Here is a 27,299-nt window from a genome sequence, read left to right as displayed (position 1 = left end):
AATGGCCTTACAGTTCCACAAAGCTGAGGAGGCCTCACAATCATGGCGGAAGGCAAGCAGGAGCAAGTCACGTCTTACATGGGTGGTGGCAGGCAAAGAGACAAGTGCTTGTGCAGGGAAACCCCTTTTCATAACCATCAGCTCTCATGAGACTTATTCGCTCTCATGAGAACAGCACGGGAAAGACCTGCCCCCATGATTCAGTTACCTCCCACCAGGTCCCTCCTATGACACATGGGGATTCAAGATGAGATTTGGGTGGGGACACAGCCAAACCATATCAGCTATGCAGTGAGATGAGGGGGAAAGGTCAGGCCAGGAACAGCCACAGAGAACCATTATGCACTTAGAATTTACTCTTGGTGTAAGAAGCAGTCCCTGAAAACATGTTAACTTGATCCAATTTGCATTTTCATACATAAAGGCCGTTCTGGTTGCTGGAAGGGAAATGGTTTTTGGGGGTAGATCCAAGGGGAACTAATATTTACATACTATGTGAAATGACTTCATGGATACATCTCATTTACTTCTCAGGGCAGGCTTTTTTTTTTTTTTTTTAGCATAGGCATATTCAGTTGTTTCAGAATCTTTGATTTTTTGACTTTGTTTTGTTTTTTAATCTCTCATCTGAATCACAGTGCTTTCATTGAAAAGACAGTTATTTCTCTGCTGAATTGCGTTTGCACACCAGTTATCTACACAGGTGTAGGTCTATTTCTGGACTCTGTGCTATTCTGTTTATGCAGAGTGTCTTTTTTTTTTTTTTTCTAGACAGGGTCTTGTTTGGTTGCCCAGGCTGGAGCGCAGTGGCGCCATCACAGCTCTCAGCAGCCTTGCCCTTCCAGGCTGAAGTCATTCTCCCACCTCAGCCTTCTGAGTAATTGGGACTACAGGCATGCGTCACGACGTCTGGCTAATTTTTTTTATTCTTTGTAGAGACAAGGTCTGATGTTGCTCAGGCTGATTTCGGACTCCTGGGCTCAAGCCATCCTCCTGCCTCCGCTTCCCAAAATGCTGGGATTACAGGCATGAGCCACCGTGCCTGGCTCAGAGTGTCTTGATTACTGCGGCTTTATCATTTTCAAACCAGATAATGTTAGTCCTCCAACTTTGTTCTTCTTTTCCAGTCTCTCAGGGTCCTTCATTGCCTGATGTCCAATGTTTACGAGCTATTGTTCTGCAGATTTTGTTGAGTGCTTAATGGTTTCAGAAGGGAAAGTCAATCTGGCCCGTTACTTGATTGGAAGCAGAGGTCCTTATGATAATTTGAATGCCTCTCCTCTGTCTCTGTCAGCTCAGTTCTCAAATTCCTGTGATGGATTGCCTGACTCTCTCATCTAGGAATCTTAGCCTTTTGCATATTATATTTACCTCCTTTCCCTTTTGCGTGTGTGTGTGTGTGTGTGTGTGTGTGTGTGTGTGTGTGTGTGACCTCTGGGAGAATTTCTAAAGGTTTCTTTTAATTTGTTGATTCAATTTTTAGCAGCATCACTATTTATTGCCTCCATTTGGATGTTCAATGCTAAAATCATGTTTTTCATCTAAAAGCAATCTTTCTTGGTCCAAGATTATTTTCTTTTTATTTATAAAAGATTTTCTCAAATATTGCTGAGACTTAGCATTTCAGCATACTGCGTTCTTTCTGTTTCTTGGTGTCTTAGTCTGTTTACTGCCGCTATAAAAGCATACCACAGACTGATTAATTTATAATGAACAGAAACTTATTTGGCTCACAGTTCTGGAAGCTGGGAAGTCCAAGACCATGGCTCTGACATCTGGCAGGGGCCATCGTGCCATGCCATCCCATGGTGGAAGGCAAGAGACTGAGAGAGCGAGAACAAGAGCGAGCAAGCAAGAGAGAGTGAGAGCAGGACAGCAAGAATGGCCAAGCTTGCTCTGCCCTCCTGAGCCCTTATGACTTGATCATCTCTTAAAGATCTCACCTCTCAACACTCTTGCATTGGGGATTAAGTTTCCAACACATGAGCTTCGGGGGACACGTTCAAACCATAGCAAGTGGGGGGTATTTGCTCTGATTTTTCCCGGATTGTGTACAGCTGTCTGGTAGCTGCAGCCGAGGCGACCTGTGCCTTTGTCACTGTCACCTGAAGTTAGTAGGGCCATGCCCACTCCTTTAAAGGGAACGCTGCGCCTCAGAAGCAGGCTGCGGCAGCCCCTCCTCTTCTTTATGCAGCGGGTTGGCTGCGTTAAGACAGGGAGGTATGATGGCTCTGGCTCTGGCCTCCCTGTGAGTATATCCTAGGCCACTTGTTTCCTGCTTCCTGATTTCCTGTTCCTCTCCTCCTGCTTGGAGTTTGGAAACTTCTAGTAGGGAATTCTTCCAATTCCTTCCCAGGCAGGTTTTTCCCTCGTATTTGTTGAACTGTGGTGATACGGTTTGAATGGTCGTCCCCTCCAAATGTCATGTCGCAAATGGATCCCCAGTGTTGGAGGTAGGGTCTGGGGGAAGATATTTAGATCATAAGGGCAGATCCCTCACTATAATGGCCTGGTGCCCTCCGTTTGGAAATGAGTAACTTCTCACTCTGTTAGTTCACCTGAGAGCTGTTTGTTTAAAAGAGCTTGGCACCCCTCCTCCTCTCCGTGTCTTGCCCCCCCTCTTGCCATTTGGCACTCCTGCCCTGCTTTGCTTTCTGCCATGATGCTTCGTGGGGTCCTCACCAGAAGCAGATGCTGGTGCCATGCTTCTTGTACAGCTTGCAGAACCATGAACCCAGTAAACTTCTTTCTTTACAAATTACCCAGCGTCGGGTATTCCTTTATCACAACACAAAAGGAACTAAGACATATAGGCTCCTCATACCCACTTCCAGTGCATTCCAGGTGTGCTGTTTTTCTGCAGAAGTATTTCAGTGATTCTCTATGTATTTTAAGGCCCCTCTTCTACTGTATTTCTTCACGAGAGCAGGTTTTTCCTGCTATTTTTGTATTTGTAAAATCATTTCATTAGCAAACTGCGAAGGGGGGAAGGCACGACTTGAAATTGCCTTCTTGAACTGCATGTCAGCCTGGTCTCCTGCCATCCACTGAGCTGCCTTTCCATAGCCAAGGAGAGTTCATCATTCACCGTTAAAATCAAACCCCTCAGGCTTGCATTTCTGGCATTTTTGTAGCATGATACCCCAAGAGGAATGTATTTCTTTAAGTCACACTTCAGCATATTCTAAACAGGATGAAGAATTTGTACTTTTGTCTACTGATGGAATAGCAGAAGAGGTGCCGGCCATGGGGTGGGGAGGGGGGTGGTGGGATGATGATTTTATAATGAATAGCAGAACAGGAGGCCACAGCAGGCGGTGCCCCGTGATCCCACATCATATTGAGAATGTGAATGCGAGAAAAGTCTGTGAAGTGTTGGGGCTTTTAAGAGCCTTGAGAGCCTGGTTGTTAAGATGGGAGAGGTGGTGTGGCCTGTCATTCATGTTGGAGTTTTCTGCCCCTTGGTATGGACTGACCCCAAATGTGCCAGTCTTGGTCTTTTCCTTGCTCAGGAGATGATGATCTCTTGGAGGTTCTCTGCTGAGTTTTGCTGCCCTCCTTGTGCCATCCTGCTGCCTGCTCCTTGCCTAGTTAGCGTCTCATTAGCACCTTCCCCAGATGGTACGGTGCAGGGACAAAGGGATTGACATGCAAACAGACTGCTTGGCAGGAAGGCTCTTCTGAGCATCTGCATGGCCTATTAGTTGCAGGGCTGAGTCCATTTTGCCAGACCTAATCAGGCGCCCCCACCCCTGTGAGCCTTTTTTTCCTCTCCTGATTCCATGGCCACAGATTCTAATCTGAGTTCTAACCCAAACCCCAGCTGCCATCTTCCTTGCTCAGGAGGGCAAGAGGGCCCAGAGGGGGATGGTTCCCAGAAACCTATTCTTACTGTCTGAAAACAGTTTCCCTCTGTGGGTCAGCAGGAGCCTCTTCTGCTCAGTGAACGTGATAGTTGCTGCCAGCTCTCCCTTCCTTCCAGTACATTCTTTGTGTTCATGGAAGGAGACGTCTCCCCAGATGGCTGGAGACTCAGGCGCCAACTTGAGGTGTCTCTCTCTCCCTGAGTGTTGGACATGAATCCTGATCTTACAAGTTTTTGCTTCCAAAATCTAAATTATTGATATTCATATATTTAAAGTGCAAATCATATGAAGGTCCCCAGGCAGTTCCGGGAAGTAGAAATTTTGCCTTTAGAATGGAATGTGGCCTTTGCAGAGCTACTCAGTATTCATGGCCGACAGCAGGAAGGGCTGGATGGGTTTGTGGGGAACACATTTCTGTCTCTGGCTTTCCTGCCTGTGTGACAGATAGAGCCATCTTGAGGGCTGCACTCTGCTGTTTGCTTCTGCATCTGCCTTCCTGGGGCTCTGTGCCCTGCCGTTGGGACCGCGCCCACCTTTCCAGCCCCTCTCCCTGTGGCGCTCCAGCTAGACAGGACTTTGTCCTATTCTCAGACCCCTCCCTCCACTTTCCCCACACCTTGCTCTGAGCCCTTAGCCCGGGGCATCCTATCCCTTACAGCTCCATCTCTCTCAGGCTCCTTTAGCACCTCCTCTGGGAGAAACCTTTCCCTGCTATGCAGGCTGCTGTCTCCGACAGGAAGCTCTCTCTCTCTCTGCTCTGTGCTGCCTTCACACTTTGTGCAGACTTCTCCTCTAGCCCCAGCTGAGTCGGTTGCATAGTTAAATAGGAGCGGTGTCCCCTACTCTGGGAGCCGCTTTGCGAAGTGCTGCGGCTTGCACTTTGCAATTTCTGTTGCATAGAGTCAGTTAATAGATGCTTGCTCTCTACCCAACCTCTAGACCTTTGTGAGCTTTCACGCGTCCTCTCTTGATAATATTATTTTGAAAAAAAAAAAAAAAATCTGTTGCACTGTGACCTATTCCCATGCCAAGGAGTGGGACTGGGCTGTCTTTTGTAGTGCATTCCTGTGTGAATTCGCCACGTGCCCAGCACGCTCCTCCCTGCTCCCAGCTTGAGCTGTGAATATCTTGTGTGGAATGGGAGAAGTTGCTCAGCACATGTCTGGGTGGGTAGAGTTTAACACAGCCGGTAACTCCGGCTGGTAAGGAAGCTGCATTTGGTCGCTGCCGTGAAACCGTGCGTCCTTTCTTAAAAACCTTTTCCAGGCGCAAGTGCTGTAAAGTTCTGAATTAGTGATAGGTAAGTGAATGAATAGTTCTGAACTCGCCGGTGGGATACATACAGCCTGCCATTCATTGGCTGTCACCAGCCTTTTCCTGCCTGGATAATGATATGGAACCAGGAAAGAGGAGATGTGTTAGCTGATAAGTGGCCCAGGTTACTGGGGAGGACCTGTGTTTATAGCCTCCTAGTTGTTGAGGAGATGTTAGGAGCTCAGCTTCTGGAAGCTGCTCGGGGTTCCTACGGCCAAAGGAAAATGCTCTGTTAGGATTGAGGGTGGAATTACTTGTAGAGAAAAGTCTTAGTCCTAAATCCTCAAGGATTCTTTTGACAACAAGAAAAAAGAGACACACGGGGCATCCATAGGAGCCCGTAAGGAGTTGCAGTTGGGCCGCTGTGCAGTGGTGACAGCTTGGCTTCCACAGTGGGTGGATGTGATTCAGGACAGAGCTGTTGGACACCCCTGTATGTATGTGAGGCACCCTGGACTGGGGGACACAGATACTCAACCCCTGGCTCGCTGCTTTCACAAAGTTTGTAATCCAGAAAGGAGGCGCGCTATCTGCCTGAGTGTCAGGAATGTTGGGGACCATGTGGGCAGTATACTAAAAGGGTCCCTAAGGTTCCCATCCCCTGGCTATTCAATCAGACACTAATCTAAGTACGGCTGCAAAGGGATTTTGCTTATGTAATTAAAGTTCCAAGTCAATTGACCATCAGACACAGAGATTACCCAGCTAGGCATGACCCAAACAAGTAAGCCATTTAAAAGGAAAAAATTTTATCTAGCTAGTGACAGAAGGGAAAGTCAGAAAGATCTGAAGCGCAAAAAGGATGTGATAGGCCATTAGACCATTGCTGGCTTTGAAGTTGGAGGGGCCATGAGCCAAGATCTGTGAGCAGCCTCCTAGCATGGCCCCTGGCCAACAGCCAGCAAGGACATGGGCACCTCAGCCCGACAGCTGCAAGGAACTGAATTCTGCCAACAACTGGAATGATCTCAGAGGTCGATTCTCCTGCAAGGCCGCTAAGTAAGATCCCAGCCCAGACACCTTGATTTTGTCCTTATGAGGCCCTCAGCAGAGAACCTGGCCAATTGTGAGGCAATAAACAGGTGCTGTTTTAAGTTGCTAAGTTGCTACATGGCCATGGAAACTAATATAGGTACCATTCTGTTTCGTGCAGTAGCATTCCCTCTGCCGCAGGAGAGCTGAGAAGCCTGTCATGACCATTAAATGGCTGGAGGTAGATTTGAAATGGGAGAGCTGTGTTGCAGGGGAGATGATTATAAATATATTCTTCTTGAGGAAAACACTTCACTCAGCAAGTGAGGAGGAAAGGCCTTCTCTCTAGCGCAAGAATTTAAGAGAGAGGCGGAAAGGGAAGGACTTTCTAATACGTTTCATGTTGTGATTCCACCCTTGTGTTCGTCTCCAAGTGTTTGCAACAAGCTTAACATCTACATGTGGCTCCTACTGTGTTCCTAGTGTCCTGGTGGCCCTGGGGAAGCTCAGGCCAGAACAGGATGAGGTGCAGCCAGCTGCTCCATCCGGGGACCTCAGAAAGACTTTCTTTGGAAGAATGGAGCTTTCAAACTCTACCTGAGCGTGACCTCGCTGTTACTAAACTGGAATGAGTTCTACCCTGAGTGACTGGCCAGCTCTAGGTGCACCCCCTCCTTCCTGCCTGGGAGCACCGATGGCACACCATTCTTTTGTGAGGGGCTGTTGGAACATTGCCCCCTCCCCCTAAAGACAAAATGTAGACCTATCTAGGAGCAAAGAAGAGCTTGAGTGACAGGCAGGAGGGCTACGTGGCCTTAAATGTAGCTGTTTCTCAGTTTCCTTGGTGTGGGATTCATCTCTCACTCGTGATTCCCTCTTTGCTACCGCCTTGAAAACAGTGACCATGTTGTATGGATAAGTGATTGTCCGAATCCACACGCTGGGAGAGTGAAACGAGGCTGTGCTAACGCCTGTGCTGGGACAACAGGCAAAAGCCAGACTGTCTCAGGCAGAGCTGGAAAGTGTGGCCACTGCAACCAAGCCTGCCTTTAGGGAGCTGTACCTCCTATAACTCCACCACATATGGATGCAAACCCATGCCCCCGAGTCTTCCAGGAATGGCTGAGACTGACTGGAATGGTCCAAAGTTCTCTACTGAACCAAAAGGAAAAATTGAAGCACAATAAAGAAATACACAGAAAATAATTACAAAAAAAAAAAAAAAAAAAAAAAAGAAAAGGCAGATGTTCCCAGTCTGGGTTTCTGATCCTGAAGCAGCCATAGGCTGGCCACAGTCCCTGCAGATGGCTGACCTCCTGCCTCCTCACTGCCCATCTTCTTCTGTTTGGTGGCTGCCGTCTTATTTTCCGCTTTGGGGAGTGGTCTCCAGACTTCCCAGAGCAGTCATACTGTGAAAAGTGTACAGGCTCTGTGGTCAGGCCACCCTCTTCAAATTCTGACTCCATAGTCCTCAGCTGTGAGATGTCTGTGGCTGGTTACTTAGTGTCTTTGGGCTTCAGTTTCCTTGTGGAACAAATACAGCCTAGCAGGAGCTACCGATAAGGGGCATTGCTCACAGTGTAGGCAGTAGGAGCTGCATGGTCCACAGAGCATTTGAAAACAATAATAGAACTTATTAAAGTTAATCTGCTTTTTATTATCATCATGCCCCAGCAATTCTTGGCACATCAATGATAAATATTCCTCCCCTCTGAGATGAACTGCCCCTTAGGCCCTTTTCCCCACTGCATCCTGGTATGCATCCACTGTGGCCCACTTCCTAGGGTTGTGTAGATAAAATACGGCAACACATGTAAAATGTTTCAGAATATCTAGCCCTTAGTAGCGTGCTCAGTGAGTAAAGAGTCAATTCCCTTGTCCTTCCTCTTCTGTCGGAGGCTGCAGAACATTGTACCAGCCTGAACTGTTTGCTGGCGACAGAACAAAGTGTTAAAGGCTTGAACACTGGGAGAAGCTTTTTACTGTTCTATGTTTTTACTACTTTCTTGGAGTCAGTTTTGTTCTCTTGGACCCAGTTGTCCTTGAAGCTGAATTACTGTCACTGAAAGAGCCATGTGAAGATTCTCAAAGAGAAAAGAGGGAGAAAGGTGACAAAGGTCATGTTTTGCCTGTGGAGGACTCTGATTGGCCTGGTTAGATTCTATCCTAGTCTTGGGACCAATCACTGTGGACAGAGGGTGGCTGAGGTACTGTGATTGGCCCACAGTATGTCAACTGCCTAGTCCTCAACCAATCACTGTGGACAGAGGGTGGCTGAGGTACTGCGATTGGCCCACAGTATGTCAGCTGCCTAGTCCTCAACCAATCACTATGAACAGAGGGTGGCTGAGGTACTGTGATTGGCCCACAATATGTCAGCTGCCTAGTCCTCAACCAATCACTATGGCGAGGGAGATGACATCTTATAAGAAGGCAGCTCTTTTTCTGGCTTTCATAATGAAGGATTAGTATGAGAGCTATTTCTCAAGAAAACATTGTGGTAGAGGAGGTAAACAGAGTAGGAGATGTCCCTATGCAACTCTACTGCCCATTCAGAGCTCCCTCTTCTAGTTTGGGAAAAAAATGGTTTGGCTGCAACCTGTGAATTGATGTATTTGTGCCCTTAGCCACTTATAAACACCTGCCGGAGATAATGAAGTCTAAGGAAAATGCACCCACCTTCAGTAGTAGAAGGCCCATTCTCTCCCAGCCTTATTGACACAGCTCCGGGCTCCAGAGCTTGTTCAGGAGTGGGCCTCAGGCATACTGGTTGGATCTCTGTCCTGTGTCCTGGTGGTTTTTCCTGTGTGCACAGCTGCTATAATGGCTGGGGTCAACCTTTTGAGAATGAGAACACACTGTCACTGGAACGGTAACCACAGCATCCTCCAGCCTCTGGGCCCCTATTTCAGGGGGACACATTTTTGGAACCACATCAAATATTGTCCTTCATGCGGTCGTTTTGCTTTGCTTTTGTTCCTAATTATTTTCTCTTGTTTTTCTCCTTTGCTATCTGGGTTCCTCCTTTTTGAACCGAGATAAGATGTTTCCAGTTGTCTTAAGGATTCTTTTGATGAAATAATTCTAATTTATATTTGTATTTCTCTTGTAGCCTGGGGAGCATTTTTATGTGCACAAAGCCTTCTTTTATGATCTTATCCAAGACAAACTTCACATTCTTCTTTTTTAAAAAGTTACTACTGACCAAATAATACTTACAAATCAGCTTACTGCAAACAATTACAGAAGGGCCGTCTGCCCATCACAAAAGATGCTCTGCTCTGGAATCTTTATGATCTTCTGAAGCAGGAGTCAGCGAATGCTTTTTTGTAAAGGGCTGCATGGTAAATATTGAGGATTTGTGGGTCATGTTGTGTTTGTTACAACCACCCAGCTCTGCCATGGTAATATGAAAGTAGCCATAGTCAATAAATAAATGAGTGGGCATGGCTGTTTTCCAATAAAACTTTATTTACAAAAAACAGGTGGTGGGCCAGATTTGGGTTGTGGGAAGCACTTTGTTGACTCCTGTTATAAAGCATTTTATGCTTTTCAATTGTCTTAGAAAAATTACAGTAAAAAACTTTGAAGTGAGGTAGGACATAACCATGGAGTAGAAAAACGGAGTATCAGGAAAGGGATTGACAGCATAGTTCCCATGAGCTTTAGAGGTAGATTACGTGTTGACATGAATAGCCTTAAAAGTGTTCTCCTTATTTGATACAGGAAGGCCATATTTGGGAATCCATCCCAAGATGGTGTGAATTTTTGTTTGTATATAGATGTTCACCACTGCACACTTGGCCATATGAAAAACCTGGAAATCACTTAAATGTCCCAGAGTAAACCACCTACTCAAAATAATATTAAAAGCACCTTTAAGATGAGGTTTGTGATGAAAGTCTTGGGTTGATGCTAAGTGACATGAAATAGAAAAATAGATACCATGAGCTCAGCTCATTAAAATAAAGAGCAGGCATGCATAGAAAAAGATTGACAGGAAATACATCTAAATGTGAACAGTATTTTTCTCTGAAGAAGATAATCTGGGATTTTTACTTAGCAAGAGTGTTTGTGTGCATGATTTTTCTAAAATGACCACGTTAGTTTCAGAATAAAAATTAAAGAGAAAAAAAAAAAAAAGAACAGCAAGTTATTCAGTCTTACAGCCTGACGCTGTGCTCTGTGCATATTCCGGAGTGGCCTGAATGCTCTCTTTCCCTCCAGCAGCCAGGAGGCTGGGGCTGGCTCCCCGCCTCAGGAGACCCTCCCTGCCTCAGGAGACCCTCCCTGCCTGCTGCTCTCTGTGCCTGCCAGTCACTCATACTCTAAGCGCGTTCATTGAGCGCTAGTGTGTAGGTCTTTGAATCTGTACATAATCCTTCAAAGTAGGAATGCCTAATCCCATTTTCCAGTAGAAGAAACTGAGGCTCTGAGAAATGAAGCAACCCTCGCAAACTCCCACAACAGGCATGAGGAGGAACCACGTCTTACACCCTTGCTGCCTTTTTCATTAGAAATAGCATACTCACTATTTTATCAGCTTGCTAATGGTTCCCCTTTGTATGTCCCACCCGGAACAATATCTGCTTCCACAGCGTCTGATTGTGTTGGAAGATCTCTGGGGCCTCTAACAAAGCCAGCCATTGTGCAACTGGAGCCTGAGCGCTTTAACAACTGGGTCTCCGAGCCGCAGAGAAGCTCATCACTCTGTACCAAAGGGAGGATGCTGATGGGATGTCAAGAATTCTGACACTAGATTCTCCCTGAATTCAACAAATGGGGAAAGTGGGAGGACCAGAGTGAGAAAACTAGTTGTGGCCCTGGGGGCTGTTTGACTGAACCATTTCAGATGGAGCAGTCACAGATGCCCGCAAGTTCCCAGATGTGGCAGTGGGCATGGCTGGCTGCCCTGGACAGGACGAAAGTGTGCTCAGAATTGAGGAGGACACATCCTGAGAGGGTTGTTAGGTGGGCCTTCCACGTGGATGCTGAAGCCATGGAGGGTGATAGCAGGTCTTGGGGTGAAGAGGCTATGGATGCTGTGCTGACATCTAAAATGAAGGAGGAGGCGTGACCCAGTGGTGGGAAGACAGCAGAAACAAAGAAGGGGTGGTGGGTGGGTGAGGTGGGTGTCATGAGTCTGGAAGGCGCTTGAGTACAGGAGTAGGTTTGGAAGGGCTTCGGGGACCGAGGAAGAAGATACCAAGACTACCTCTGACCCCATGGCATGTGGGACACGGGGGCATTAGCCTCCTCTCCAGAGGGCAGGCTGGTCTCTACTGACTCAGGGAGTTGAGCTGAGTTGAGCGAGTGTCTGCAACTCAGCTGAGTATACAGGAGTTGTCTTACTTTCGAGTGGGTATTCTGCAGGGCATCAGGGGGGATGAGGAGGGAAAGGAGCAGGGGGCTTGGATCAGGGGTGAAAAGTACACACAGGAGAGGTGACCAGGGCGACCAGGCGTTTAGGCACTGACTAAGGAAAACAGAATGGGATGCATGGTGGGACCAGCCCAGAGACAGGATCGGCTCCGTCAGACCCTGTGGATGAGGCTGGGAAGCAGGGATTCTAGAAGGAGCCAACCTTGGCTGGATGGATTGTGCTTCTGGGGATTTGCTGGGAGCCAGCCTGAGGAATCCAGGCCCCTGGCTCTAAGCGGGACCCAGGCTTCTGTGGGTTAGGAATGAAGATTAGATTAGGAGCAGTGTAACTGGCAGCAGCATCTCTGCCTTTGCCTCTCTACTGGGAGCCCGTAGTAAGCAAACCCAACACCCAGGTCTCCTGTGGGATGGAGATGACTGCCATTCCATGACGTGGGATTCACGGTCCAGTGCTGGGAGGATGGCCAGTTGCTTTTGTACATCTCAACTGATATTACATTTGTCAAAAGTCCAGTTTACACACAACCTTTCAGGAACACAGCTACTCTGTGAAGTCAGGCATGCTTTCATTCCCGAGGAGCCTGAAGAGCGGGTTCATTGTGTCCAAGGAAATCAGAGAAGCTCATGGAGAAATAAACGTTGAAGCCGTTGTCTCTAAAGGTCATGACAGCGGATCATGGAAATGTGTTTTTTCATTTCCTCATGTTCCACTGCTCATGTGCTGTGCAGCTGGGATTTATTTTCAGAGCACACTTTGGAATCTGCCAGACCCTCATGCTGGCCTGATTCACAGCTGAAACCATTTGCCATTTGGTAGATGATAAAGCAAGTGACAATTTACACTAACACGGCCTTAAAAAGATGCCGTCTGTGAAGGAGACAGACAGGTGTCAAACCTGGGCCAGCAGACAGCGCAGAATCAGCAGATGCCCGGGGCCTCCTCTGCACCGGCCGCACCAGAGCTCTCAGCACACTGAGTCAGACCGTTCCACTGAGTAGAATTCTGGTCTACATATCCTGCTTAAAGATGTACATGGGAGTAGTCAGCGTGGTGGTGATGGCTGAGTCTTCGTAGAGCGCCACGCACTCTGCAGAGCCTGGGTCCGTGTGGGAAGGGAAGGCTGCAGGTGTGGAGGGGAGCGAGCTGACCAGGCACAGTCCCAGGCCATGTGTGCAGGATAGTTCCAGCACGGCGTGACAGAGCTGGCCCAAGGCAAGCACAGCACACTGCAGAGTCCAGCGAGGAAGGTGAACACCGTGCCTGGCTTCCACTGTCACTCCCCCAGACCTTCCTCCATTGGGAGCGGTGGGACTCAGGCTTGGGGAGGGCGACTCCTTCAAGGTCCTTTTGATTTCAGTTGATAGAAACCCTTCTGAGACGCTGTCTGCTGCGAAGCGACAGCCCTCGGATCCCTTTCTCACTCTTCCTGGCTTTATTGTTCTTAGCTGTTGTTTCAGTGTGATCGTCTGTTCTGCTTTCGTCTATTCTCATCTACTTGAGTCTGTTCTCTTCTTTCTTGCTGTTGTGCACTCTCTCATCCTCTTGAGTGTAATGGCCTTTGCCTGTTTAATTCTTCGTGCTTATATTAGTGTCTCTCACAAATCGTACAGGCTAAGGGAGTATTTGTGAAGTGATGGCTGAGCAGACACGTTGGGTAAGTTGTGACAAAAAGTAGAAGTCAGCTGGGCACAGTGGCTCATGACTGTAGTCCCAGGACTTTGGGAGGCCACGGCAGGAGGAATGCTTCAGCCCAGGAGTTCAAGACCTGACTGGGCAACATAGCAAGTCCTCATCTCTACAAGAAGTAAAAAAAGATAAGCTGGGCATGGTGGCACACGTCTGTAGTCCCAGCTACTCAGGAAGCTGAGGTGGGAGGATTGCTTGAGCCTCAGAGATCAAGGCTGCAGTGAGCCGAGATCCTACCACTGTACTCCAGCCTGGGTGACAGAGCGAGACCCTGTCTCAAAGGGAAAAAAAAAAGGAAGTCAGGCAAAGGGAAGGGGGTTGCTCAGGGAGGGGAAGTGGCTGGGAAGGGCCAGGGATAAGAGGAGAGGGCGGCACACTGGGGAGCTGTGAGTCCTTCGGGAGGCGGCGGAAACCTGGGCGGAGCAGTGGGAAGGCGTAGGGTGAGCCTGGAGTATGAGAGGTGGGCAGGGGCCAGGCCTCGGAGACCTTTTATACTGGGCTGCGGGACTTGGATTTTCCTGGCAACTACGAGTGGAGAACATGAAAGGCTTTCAAGGAGGAATGTGACGCGATCATTTGGCCTAAGTCTGCCAGGAAACACGTTTGTTGCTTGCCTCCTGTGTACAAATCATTTTTATGTATGTTATATCACAGTAATCCTAAATGCAAGATCTTGCTGTTTCGTTTTGCAATAGAGAAAACCATGGACCTGCGAGGCTGAGTACCTGGGGTCACATAAACGATAGAGCCATGGTTGTTTTTGTGTTTTAAGTAAAGAATTCTGGTAGCAATGCAGAGGCTGGATTGAAGGAGACAAGACTAGAGGAAGGGATGACTGACCTTTTGCAGCCATCCATCCAGAAATGCAGTGAGGGGGACAGATCTAGGGTGACAGCAGTGCAGGTGCAGGAAGTACACAGGTCAGAGATATACAGCAGGTGGGATTGACAGTACTGGTGACTCATCAGACGTTAAAGATTTTCATATTCATTATTTAATAAGCATTCACAGAGCCCAGCATAGTTGTGGTCACTTTGTAATATTAATTCATTTAATGCTCACAAAAACTCTCTGAAGGAAGTACTATTATTATCTTCATTTTGACTCGTGAAGAGGCTGAAGCAGAGGTGTTAGGTAACTTGCCAGGGTCACACAGTGAGTGAAGGAGGCAGGACTTGAAGCTAGGTAGTCCAGCTCAGAGCCTGTGCTCTTACCTACTAGATTTCAAGCTTGAGCAACTGGGTAGTGGTGGTGCCAATGACAAAGACAAGGGACTATGGAGAAAGGGGAGCTTTGGCCAGGAAGAAGAATTTGCTTTGGGATCCGAGGAACATAAGATGTCAGTGAGATGCCCAAGAGACAGTTGTACATGTAGGGGCTCTGGCTGTGTTAAAGAAAACATGATTCTTGACACTTGTTAAAAACTACATGGAAGACTCCATCCATTCAAGGAGTGCCATGGCGAGAGGTGCGCGTAAAACTGCACTAGGGTCTTGCAGCCTAGGACAGAGTGGACCCAATTCCAACAAGGATAAGTGAGGATTTGTAAGCAAGAAGCAAGGTGGCAGCGGGCAGTGGGTGGAGAACGCCCAACAGGAACTGTCAGGGGTGGGGGGATTCCCATTAGACTCAATCAGCAGAATCCTGGCTGAGGACAGGGCAGGATGGTAGATATCAAGGGTGGTCAGATTCCAAGGGCGGGGGATTCTCACCAAACTAAGTTAGGGTTTTTGCTCAAATTGGGTTCTGCAAGGACAGAGAGGGAAGCTCAAGGTCAGGCCTAGCCAGGCAGAGGACTCACAGGGGGCTGACTGGACTTTCAGTCAAAGGAGAGAGGCTTTGTCAGCTGGGGATGGACGTCTTGATTCCTCAGTATGGAAGACGTGGTGGAGCTGAAAGTCGCCAAGGGTCCCTGGGAGCGAGCGAGAGAGAGAAGGGCCAAGGCCCAGGCCTGGGAATGCCCACGTGGAGTGGGGAGGAACTGGACTGAGGAAGAGGGGCTACTCCAGGAGAGGCTGGAGAAGGTGCTGTTCTAGGGCAAGCATGTTCCAAAGGGCTGGTCAAGGATAAGGACAGGTGGAGAGGGGCTGAAGAGGGTATATTAAATTGGCCACATAAGCGCCCTTGTGGGCTGGGCTGGAGCAGCCGCCATGGAGCTGTACAGGGTGGAGGCTGAATACGGTGGACTGGGCATCAAGAGGAGGCAGTGGGTGTGGACAGACCCTCCAACCACAGATGCAGAGAGAGGGGATAGGAGCTTCAGGGCCAAAGAAGGTCTTTTGGCGTTTGATGGTGTTTAAATACTGGAGGAAGTAGACAGTAGGGAAGGGAGAGGGAAGAAATAGCCACGTGGGAGGAGGTCAGCTGATGGCCCAGAACCCCATGGGGGTGGGAGAAGAAATACACTAAGGTTCAGTGCGCCCTCCTCTGATGTAAGAGCGAGGTGGGGGATGGATGCAGAGAAGTGGGAGGGACAGAGACGAGTGTGCAGGTGTCCAGGGACAGGAGGGACTCGGGGATACTGTCTGCGTTTCTGACTTAGATTTCCGTGCGGATGGCAGTGCCCTTGCTGATGTTTTGGGAGGGTTTGGGGAGGAGTGGGTGAAGCTGCCTTTGAGGTGCATAGTCAGCTGCTGATGGTGTGGCCTTGGGGCTAAGGAGAGGAAGGGGTTGGTGCTAGAGGTGTACGCCTAGGGTCATTAGCATCCAGAGGTGACTGTCAAAACCTGGGCATGGATAAAATTGTGTAGGGGACCTATACAGTGAGAAGAGAAGATGGCTGAGGCTGTAGCCTCCAGGGAGAAAGGAGCAGAAAGGAGAGAGGAATCGGGGTGCCGTGTCTGAAGCCGGGAAGGGCTTGAGAATGGAGTGGCACGCAGTTGCATAAAGCCCAGCAAAGCAGTTGAATCCAACAAAGGAAAAACGTGTTTTGGATTTAGCAGTAAGGAAGTTGGTGACCTTGGCAAATGCCTTTTCCATGGGGTGAGGGAGAGAGCCAAACTGGAGTGACTGCTGGTGACAGAATCCAGCAAAGCAGAGGCGGCAAGTGTAGATGACTCCGACGAAAGCCAAGCATTTTGAATTGTATGGATTTCATCACTACATGAGTTTTCTGCCAAAGAATGTTGGGAATTCCAAGACACAAACAATTTACACAGCCACAATTGTCCTCATTGGGCAGAGCATTTGGAGAAAGCACTCCCCGAACTGCCTCCCCCCTCTCCCAACCTAAGGCAGAGGCTCACGCAAATGTCCTTCTCTCTTTCTTAGGCCGGATCTTGGACCTGAAGACTGGGACGGTCAAGAAAGAAGGGCAGCAGTCATCCATGAGGATGTGCATGGGCTCGCGGCGGTCTTTCATCTGCAGGATGAGGTCTGTTTGCTGGAGCGGTGGGCCATCTTGGTGGTTGGTTTGCTTCCTTCTGTGTCACTGTTAAGAGCCTTGAGCAGCTCCACCGAAGTCACATAGGCCAACTTGGGTTCACTCCAGTGACTTCGTCTTCTTGACCTCAGCGTGTGGCTATACAGGATCCTTGGTCTAGGAAGGATTCCCTCCATCCTCCTGCCATCCCACTTTGTCTAATTTCCTACCATTTCCTGCTCATTCCTAGGTTCACACCCCTTTGTCCACTGTATCACTCTACTTCCCACCCATCTTTAAGACCCTTCTCCAGTCCAACCTCGCCAAGATTCCATAATTCTCAACATGTTTTATATTAAGACAGCCGATTTCACCCTTATTCATGTGTTTCCTGTCACAATGCACACATGTGTGATTGATCTTTATGATGTTGTTGATTGTTATGTTAGGTGTAAATGTCTGGGTCCCATGAGTAAATTACAGTACCCTGAGGGTGGAGGCTTTGATTTAGACTTCTCTGAGCCTCCCTGACATCTGTCAGAATGTTCTGTGTCTGTTGGGGTTTATACATCATAATTGAAGAAATGCTGGAATGTCTGACTTGGGAGTAATCAGGGGAATTTTGCCGTGTCCTTGAAGAAGAGAGAGCTGGGATCTTGAATTCTCAAATCTAGTTCAGCACTCCTGTACTGTCAACCCTGTGTCCCCCGAGAGTTCCTGAGGCAGTGACATGAGGTGATGCCACTCATTTATTTATTCAGTTGTTCAAAAAATTATATGTTAAGGGCCCATTTGTGCCACATGCTCTTCAAGGTGCTGGGGAGTCAGTGTTAGGCAAAGCAACCAAGGCCGAGTGTGGTGGCTTACACCTGTAATCCCAGCACTTTGAGTGGCCGAGGTGGACACATCACCTGAGGTCAGGAGTTCAAGACTACCCTGGCCAACATGGTGAAACCCTGTCTCTACTAAAATTACAAAAATTAGCTGGGCGTGGTGGCATGTACCTGTAGTCCCAGCTACTCGGGAGGCTGAGGCAGAAGAATTGCTTGAACCTGGGAAGCAGAGGTTGCAGTGAGCCAAGATCGTGCCACTGCATTCCAGCCTGGTGACAGAACAAGACTCTGTCTCTAAATAAATAAATAAAAAGTAAAAAAAAATAATGATGCTGACGAGGATATGGAGAAAAAGGAACTCTTCTATACTGTTGGTGGGAGTGTAAGTTAGTCCAGCCATTTTGGAAGACAGTGTGGTGACTCTCAAAGACCTAAAAAGAGAAATACCATTTGATCCAGCAATCCCATTATTGGGTGTATACCCAAAGGAATATAAATCATTCTATTATAAAGGTATATGCAAGCATATGTTTATTGCAGCACTATTCACAATAGCAAAGACATGGAATCAACCTAAATGCACATCAGTGATAGCCTGGATAAAGAAAATGTGGTACATATACACCACGGAATACTATACAGTCATAAAAAAGAAAATGATAATGTCTTTTGCATGGACATGGAAGCCGTTATTCTTGAACTCCTGACCTCAGGTGATCCGCCCGCCTTGGCCTCCAAAGTGCTTGGATTACAGGCGTGAGCCACTACGCCCAGCCAGGAAGCCTTTATTCTTAGCAAGTTAACGCAGGAACAAAAAAACAAATACTGCATGTTCTCACTTACAAGTGAAAGCTAAATGATGAGAACTCATGAACACATAGAGGGAACAACACACACTGGGGACTTCCAGAGGTAGAGGGTGGAAGGAGGAAGGACATCAGGGAAAATAACTAATGGGTACTAGGCTTAATACCTGGACGATGAAACAATCTGTACAACAAAGCCTGTGACATAAGTTTACTTTTGTAACATACCTGCACTTGTACCTCTGAACTTAAAATAAAAGTTAAAAAATAAAAGAAGACGCTCATCAGACAACTAGATGGAGAAGATGAGCAGACAGTTGGACGTGTCATTCTGGAATCCAAGGAAGAGGTTGAGGCTGAAGATGTGGACCTGGGGATTGACACCAATAAAATGGTATCTAGGGCCTCAAATCTGAGATGCATGTAAATCACAGCAGAGGTGGGTGTAGACAGAGAAGACAGAGGACCGGGTGGTGGGGGGTTGGGAAGAACCAGTAAAGGAGACTGAGAGGAAGCAGAGAGGCAGGTGGGAGGGAAGAAGAGAGGGCAACGGGAACAAGAGAGGAAGAAGGAAGTTTCTAGATAAAAAGGAGTTATCAATGGCCAAAAGCTACTGATGAGCGCTGAATGCGAGGACCGAGGATCCATCACTGGACCTCAGAGGGAGAACCAGCAAGAGATATGGCATGTAGTGGCACAACGAAGCCATTCGCTAATGTTACCCTCACCTCATTGTGTGTCGCGGGAACTGTGACTTGCCACTGGGGCATCCGTTGTGTACTGTAAACTTCCAAACAATAGGTGCTTTAAAATAAGTATCTATTTTGCATAATTCATAGTAGTCTTTTAAGCAACTACACTTTTTAAGCAAACCCTGTTTGTGTGAAGGCTGGTTGGTCTCCCTCAGATCACCAAGGTCTCCTGTGTTGTGGGGAGACCTGCCTCTCCCCCTCCTCGAGCCCTCAGAGCTGGTGGAGACTTTTTGTTCTGTTATCCGAGAAATGGCCCTTCTGGGATGTGAGCCTCCCTGTTCTTTCCTCCTCCTGAGGCTGAGCCTCTGGAGTTCTTGAAGGCACAGATGGAATCCTCTTCACTGCCTGCCTCCGGTCATAGGCTGGTGCTGGAATGACAGAATGCGTGCCTGTCTGTAACTTAGGACTGGGTCCCCACAGACTGCCTGCCTCCCCTTCAGCAGCAGGGGCGAGCTGGGCAGCAGGGTCCACTTGCATTGCTGCCTACTGGGAGATGAAATGCCATCAGCTAGTGAGTGTAGTCAGTCACAGCAGGCTTGTCTTGCAGTGCTTGGGTGAATAAATGCCTATCCTCGCTTGGTAGACGTTCATTAGAGCACTGGCAATACATATTCTTAATTGTACCATCTGAGCAATTCCATTATGAATAAATTGTTGGATAGCACCATAACATATCATTTCTATTAGCTTACAAAGCCATTATCACTGCCCTGTCAACGAAATTCATGCAGTCCCTTTCCTGCCCTAGTGTCCTTCCAGGGAGCGTTGATATTGGTTGCTCTTTGAAGTGCCAGGTGCGTACCGCCTGGGTTTACCAGAGAGGTGGGCAGCACTGCCATCCACTGAGAACATAACATTTTCCTCTAAATAAAGCAGCTTAGTTTCAGCAAGGCAGTGGACACAGTCAGCCAGAAAGGGGCAGAGGGCCATGACAGCATCCCTGGGTAGCAGTGTCAGGGGGCGATGCTCCTGGGAAGACCACTGGTGCTGGCAGCTGTCTAAGGTCTCAGAGTATAATTACACTCTTGTCCCTGCTGTTTTGAAAATTTAGATATTCAGGATATGGCTTGTGATGTAGTTGGGAAATGGAAATGCACATGAAGAAGGGTTATACCAAGCAGCAGTCAGAGCCCGGCCATGGTGCAGGCTTATGCTGAGAGGGAGGCAGGAAAGCTGGCCCCCCAGTGTGCAGTCAGTGTCATGTTGCACATCCCCTGCCTCCTGCAGAGGGACCCACAGAAAGAGCGATTCTCTACCTGTTCATCTCCCATCCCTGCTCTCTTCTCTGCCATCAGCAGGCTTCCAGCTGTCCGGTTACCTCTAGTATCAGAACAGTGTCTGAAAGGAGAGAGTTTCCACAGCTGGGATGCTAGAAGCCTGAAAAGATGCTACTGTTCATCAACTGGCAACATCTGTTTTGAGTTGATGTCTCTGCTTAGGCCTGAAGGGACATTATTGCTGTCATCACCCTCTTCCCTTCTTTCCTGAAAGCCATGGAGTTCCACCAAAGTGATCTGCAGGACTGAGCATGGCCAGGTTTCTCCTAGAATCTTTCTGTGGGACTCCAGCTTCTGGACTGGGCCCTGAAACAATTGCAGTATGTGTTGTAAAGTGGGTCACAGTTTCCTTTTTTCAGTGGCAAACAAAATTCAAAGGCATGCAGATCTGCTTCTGTACTTTTGAAGAAAACTGGCTGTAGGTCTCATCTGAAAAAATGTGTGAGCATCAATTAAGGCTCATCTACTTGACTGCACAATCTTGCCTGGGTCTTTGCTCATTCTAATACCCTTTGTCACATCTTAGGTGTGGGAATGCTCCTTTGGACCACCTTCCTCTAAACAGAATAACTACCATGAGGAAAAGATTCAGGTCAGTGACTCTTCTAATGTAATTTTGGGACTGTTCTGGTAGATGGTCTAAACACCGTAAGCTAAGCAGCCCAGACGAAAGAAGGGGCTTTGTCTGTTGAGGATCAGGAGAACCAGACATCAGAGTGGCAGTGGCAGAGATGAGAAAGAACAGGGAGTTGGGTGGAATTTGTTTTTGATCTTCAGACCATGTGGGAAGAAGGAAGACAGGATGGTGGGGTAGCCAAGATTCAAAACCACAAAGGCAGACAAGGAAACCCAGTAGCTTAGATGCCAAAGGAGTCATCAACATCTTTGCCTCGCCTTCATATGATGAAAACAATTTCACAAATGTTTTTTTTTTTTAGGAATGGCCTTGGCCCTGTGAAAGAAGGAGAAGCTCAATATGCTGTGGTCCACTGCACAGGATACATCAAGGCCTGGCCACCAGCAGGTAAGGAGACCTGCATATAAATTCCAAGGGAACTGGGTGCTGCTCTTACCTGACCATGGTGTCCTGTTAGAAATGTATTCTTATAGGAATAGGTAGGAGAATATTTTTATTTTTCTTGGTAGTTAGAACACAGTGATCTTTGTGAAAAACACCCTGCTACTTGAAACAAAGATTTCTATAAAGAGCTAATTGTACACAGGTGATCGGAGTCTTAGCAACGCATTTCTACGTTCTGTCACCCAGAGCATTCTATAAAGTCAGAGTGGCAATATGAAATGATGGTTGTGTCTAAATCATTACAGAAATGCAAACAAAAGCCACCATGACATACAGCGTACACTCACTAAGATGGTTAAAATAAAAGACAGGTAACAACAAGTATTGGCGAGGATGTGGGGCAACTGGGATCCTCATACATTGCTGGTGGGAAAACAGTCTGGCAGTTCCTGAAGATACTAAAAATGGAGTAACCATATAATTCGGCAATTTTCATACCTAAGTATATACCCAACAGAATTGAAAACTTATGTCTACAAAGACATCTGTACAGGGATGTTCATAGCAACATTGTCCGTAATGGCCAAAAATTGGAAACAACTGAAAGGTATATCAGGTAATGAATGGGCAAATAAAATGTGGTACCTTCTTATAATGGAATATTAATCAGGAATAAAAAACAATGAAGTATTGATACATGCTATGGACAAACCTTAAAAACATCATGCTAAGTGAACAGAGTCAGACACAAAAGGCGATTCAGTAATGTCATGGGGCTCCTTGTCCATGGCATGGATGCTCGGGTCCAGTGTCTTGTGAACCCATTGGTTTTGGGTACTTGAGAAGACACAATGGTATTAGAAGTTTGTTTGATGAGAGGAAAATAAGAGCAAAGGGATGTGGGGCACTGGGAGGGAGATTTCCGTGCGTGGCTCAGTTCACCAAGCATGTGTGGGTCTGTGGCCTCATGGGTGGCAGGTGTGGAGCCAGGCTCTCAGGGGTACAAACACAGACCCGTCCTTTAGGGATTGGTGGGGAGATCAGTGCATGTGCAGGTGACTACAGGGAGTGTGGTCAGGGCAGTCAGCCTTGGGGTGACAGAGGAAGGGTCCCTAACCTGCCTGGGGTTAGGACAGGCTTCCTGAAGGAAGCCCATAATACTGCAGGTTCTGTACTGCCAAATTCTGCCCCATTCCAAGGTGACCATCTCATTCCTCTTGATGCTTTCTTCATTTGAGTTAGTTAATCATTCTTATTTTACCAGGCAAATTTCTCTTCCTGCTTCTGGTCTCAAAGTGATCTTTTTCTTACCACTTTATTTGAGCTCCAGGCCCCTGATATTGCATGGTAAATGCCTTGATCAAGGAAAGACTCACTTTTAGTGTCCTTGTGGATGAGAGTGAGAAAGACGGCTGAGACCCAAGGTACAGGCAGGTGACTGCACCCAGAGAATCTGCAAAGAGGATTCAGGATAAGCTTTCCTGAAGTTGTGTGGAGTTCTGTGGCTGTCAGTGTGAGTGTGCAGGTAACAGGGCAGTGGGACCATTACGCATTAAGGCTTCAGCAGTGGCCCTTGAAACTTTGCCGCATGAGAAATGATTGAAGGAGCCAGGGGTGTTTATCTTGGAGAAAGTGAGACATGATTTCTGTCTTCAAGTATTTGAGGGGGTGTCATATGAAGGAGGAATTAATCTCACTTAGGATAGCTCCAGAAGGCACTATTTGGATGAAAAAGGGAAAGTTACCAGAAGGCAGAGTTTAACTTAATAGAGAGAAATGAGCAAAGGCAATGAACAGAGTGTTAAAAAATGTATATATAGAGGCACTAAACATATGGAAAAAGTTAGCCTCACTATTCATCAGAACTGCAAATTAAAACAATTTGTTGCCATTTCCTCTTACCTATCAAAAGGCAGAAAATAGAAAAGGCAAAATATGCAATGTTGGTAAGGTTAAAACAAAAGGACACTTTTATGTACTGCTAGTGAGAAAATGGGTTAGTACAAACCTTTTGTAGAATAATCTGGAAGGGTGTATTAAATGTCTTAAAATGTGCACCTCATAGATACAGAAATTATGCTTTTAGGAACTTATTTCAAGGAATTAATTAGAGATGTATGCATATGTGTTAAAGCATTAATTATAACTGTGAAAACCTCAAATTAATCTACATTTCAATGATAAAGAAGTGGTTAAAAATAGCACGGGACACCTACATGATAAAATACTGGACGATAATTAAACAGGCATGCTTTTAGAGGATATTTAAGAACAAAGTAAAGTGCTAAGAAGTATTAAAAAGAGTAGCAGGCCATAAAACATGCACTTCATGATCCCAGTTTTATTTTTAAATTATAAATGAATCAAGTGAATCTGTGCATTGAAAACTTTTACAGAGAATATTAATCACTGTTAGCTCCGTATAGTAGATCATTGGCTACTTTTTTCTTTTCTATTCATTTCTATATTTTCCAGATTTTTACATGACATTAATAATCAAAGAAAATGTCATTTTTGAGAAATCAATCTAAATTTTCTAAAGAGGCAGTCCAGACAATAGGGTTGAGAATGTCTGCACTTAATTTAGAAGTTGTATGTTTTTGTTTGCTTTCAGATTTAGTTGGTCACGTTTCTGTCAAGATAGAGGTTCTGGAAAACACCACCATCTCCATGCATGATGAGGAGAGCATGCGCAGTGCAGGATCCTTAGCTATGCCACTTCGTTCTGTGGCTGTTTCTTGATTACTAACTACATTCTTAGCACATATAACACTATTTTACGCTTACTGTTTAGATCCCTCAAGAGCAAGAGGCATGCTTTGTTCATGATCTCATTGAAGTGCATAGCTCAGACCTGATGGTTAGCATGTATTTCATGAAGACTGGTTGGATGGATGAACAAAAGGAAGGAAGGAGGGAGGGAGGGAAGGAAGGAAGGAAGGAAGGAAGGAAAAGATGGAGGGAGGGAGGGAAGGAGGGAGGGAATGAGGAAAGGAGAGAGGGAGGGAGGGGAGGGGGTTAAAAGGGAAGTTTTTTCCTAGACAAAGAAATCACTGACTTTGAGGGATGGGTATAGGAAAGAATTTCTTACCAGGGTTTCCAAACAAGTCTATAGAGTCTTCTTTCCCAGAAATCGTTAAGATAGTAGAGACAATCATCTAGCCTAGATGAGCTAGCTGAAACAAGGTGGTGGCACTCTTACCCTATTATAAGGTCGTGGAATTAGAGCATTGGAGCAGCAACTCACTGAGCGATTGGATGACACCTTGTAAGTGTTCACGGGGAACTGCCCTTGCTTGCTCATGAGCTCAAGTTCCCTGATTACCAACAACAACTTAGTTAAGAAGTATGAAGATTCCTGAGCAGCAAAGTTGCTAAAAATATCTAAAGGCAACCTTGAAAATCCTTAAAGGCGGGCAGCAGAGGTGGACTTCGTGGAGTGAACAAGGGTTATTTGACAAACCACTTGCCACATGTCTGCTTATACCTGAGAGGGTTAGCTGTACACTGATTGTTGTTTCTCTTCCCTGCAGACTCCCTGTTAAATGTAAATGCCACAGTGTATTCTGCTACATTCCAAAAGGTGTTTCTGTTACACAGTGGCCTTCCCAATTAGCCTCACTACATTTTATACGAAATCGGTTTCATTTAAAATATTTGGAATATGACTAAAAGAAAACGAAGGGTTCTAAAAACAATCAACTCCCTTGTCTAATGCTTCAATTGTTCATTCTGTTAGAAATCACTCATGACGGGCTGTGTTTTCCATTTTGTGGGGTGCGTTCAGAGACCAAAGGACACTTTGAAAACCTGAAGATGTGAATTGCCTCCACCCCACTGTTATCACCCCAGCACCTTGCATTTTACGGACTGGCATTCAGCTTTGAGCCAAAAGTCTTTTCTGCAACAAAAGCTTCCTTTCCAGTAACCATCATCTGATCTGCCTGGTTCATCACCTAACAATCCATGGAAAATGCCAGGTTAACTGGCAGTGTGTCTGTACAGGAAAGCCAAGGTCTGACCCGGGGAGGGGGATCTTGACCCAGAGCAGATAATGGTCAGGACCATCCTCCCACCAGGACCATCTGGGTCAGGAAGAGGTTCGAGTGTGGGCTCCCTTGTGTGCTTTCTTAGTGGTGAAATGACGCCTGTCCTCACTTTGCTGCTAGACTTTCAGTAAGCTTTGGCCACAGCATGCCAGAGGCCTGAGGTTATTTTGGGGTTTTGGCTGAAATCTGCTGTGGTCAAGCCAGTACTGTCACTTCACCAGACAGCTCAGCTTTGCCATGAGCTCATCTATAAGAACCTTGCACTTCTTGCAGTTTGCTTATTGAACATTGTGTTTGTTTTCCCTTCACTTGAAAATTTCCAAAAGCTGCTTATCTGTATTGGGGCCACCAACTCACAAGGCAATGGCCAGATCCCTGCTTTCTCCAGCCTGCAGCCATCCCGCCCTGCTCATGAGGCATGAGTGCGTCAGGTCGCTGCCTACTGCTCCGGACCTCACCAGGCATCAAAGCCATGATAACCTTAACTGATGAGATGGAGAATGATGATTGGCAAAGTCTTCTGGCCTCTTTGTTCTTAGCAGGGCAAAGCCGCTCTTTCATTTTGTTCCATAAATACTTTCTGAGCTCTGGCCACAGGCCAGGCACTTTGCCTGGTCGTGGGGATCCTAAGATGAGTCTAACACAGTTCCTGTTCTTAAGGAGCTCGCGTCCAATGGAGGAGACAGGTGGGCCTGCAGGTCATTGCAAAGCCACAGGTCAAGGGTCATAATTAATTGTGAGTACCAAGACTGGCTTCTCCTTGCTGCACGCTGTGGCCAAGCCTAACTGAAAGCCTAGCAGGCAAAGAGAGAGTAACATTTGAGCTGACACTTAAACACAAACGAGATATGGGAATTGGCTCGTTGAAAAAATGCATTACAGGCATGGGAAATAGTGTGGACAAGGACAAGGGAAATGTAATGATGATTCCAGCTTTCATTTGCAAGTCATCACTATGTGCCTGGTTCAATGAAAAATCACTTCCATGCATTGTGCCATTTAATTTTCACAACAGCCCTAATGAGATGTAGTCACTATTATCATCTCCATTCTATAGATGAGATGCCTGAGGGTTGGAATAGTGAAGCAGTTAGCGCAGTTTGCACGGCTGGTAACTGGTAAGGTTGGATTGGATTGCAAAACCAGGCTTTTGTGATGCCCTGACCATAATATTCTGCTGCCTCAGAGTGGGAGAGAGACATTGTGTTGGGAACCACATGTAATTCACTATGGCTGCTAGGGGAGATGGCTGGACAGGGAGATAGCGTCAGGTATTGAGAAGGGGACTTGTGTGCTAAGCCTGGGAGTTTGTACCCTTCCCTTCATCCCTGGGAGTTTGCATCCTTCCCTACACTGAAGGTTTTAAATGATTCTTCTGGAAGTTGGATTGAAAGGAGTGGAGGGACAGGAATAGGCCTGAAAGCAAAGGGACCATAAGGAGTAGTACTTATGCCTAACCCATGGAGAAGCTGCGAGGCTGAACTAGGGCAGCAGCCGTGCAGATGGGCAGGGGTGTGGAGGCTTTATGAGAGCTGGGAAATGTGTGATGACTGGGATGAAGTAGCCCGCGGGCGGGGGTGGCAAGGACCACAGCTGGCGGGTGGGGACGCTGGGATCCAAACTCAGGGAGGCTCACTGCAGAGTCTGAATGCTTAAGCATTACCCTTGCTATCTCCTTCACTCTGCCAATGGAGCTGAAAGTCATCTGAGGCTTTGCATCCAGAATTTAGATTTTAGACGTTTGATCTTTCTTTCTTTCTTTCTTCTTTCTTTCTTTCTTTCCTTCCTTCCTTCTTTCCTTCTTTCTTTTCTTTCTTTTCTTTCTTTCTTTCTCTCTCTCTTTCTTTCTTTCTTTCTTTCTCCCTTCCTTCCTTTCTTTTTTTTCTTTTCTTTTCCTTCCTTCCTTCCTTCCTTCCTTCCTTCCTTCCTTCCTTCCTTCCTTCCTTTCTTTCTTTCTTTCTTTCTTTCTTTCTTTCTTT

At 46.9% G+C, this 27,299-nt stretch overlaps 1 protein-coding gene across 7 annotated transcripts in view; it reads left to right on the top strand.

The window, feature by feature from the left end:
* The window catches only part of ARNT2 (aryl hydrocarbon receptor nuclear translocator 2), a 189,027-nt gene that overhangs the window by 86,069 nt on the left and 75,659 nt on the right, over positions 1–27,299 (top strand). For all 7 annotated transcript variants that reach the window (XM_032263864.1, XM_032263867.1, XM_032263866.1 and 4 more), the window contains exons 6-8: positions 16,492–16,594; positions 20,777–20,842; positions 21,189–21,274. In XM_032263864.1, coding sequence (XP_032119755.1) covers positions 16,492–16,594; positions 20,777–20,842; positions 21,189–21,274 — 255 coding nt within the window. The remainder of the gene's footprint in view (positions 1–16,491; positions 16,595–20,776; positions 20,843–21,188; positions 21,275–27,299) is intronic.

This window comes from Sapajus apella, unplaced genomic scaffold, assembly GCF_009761245.1.
Source record: "Sapajus apella isolate SASKATOON/1434 unplaced genomic scaffold, GSC_monkey_1.0 scaffold139, whole genome shotgun sequence".
NCBI classification, from domain to species: Eukaryota; Metazoa; Chordata; class Mammalia; order Primates; family Cebidae; genus Sapajus; species Sapajus apella.
This window is presented reverse-complemented; position numbering and strand designations above follow the sequence as displayed.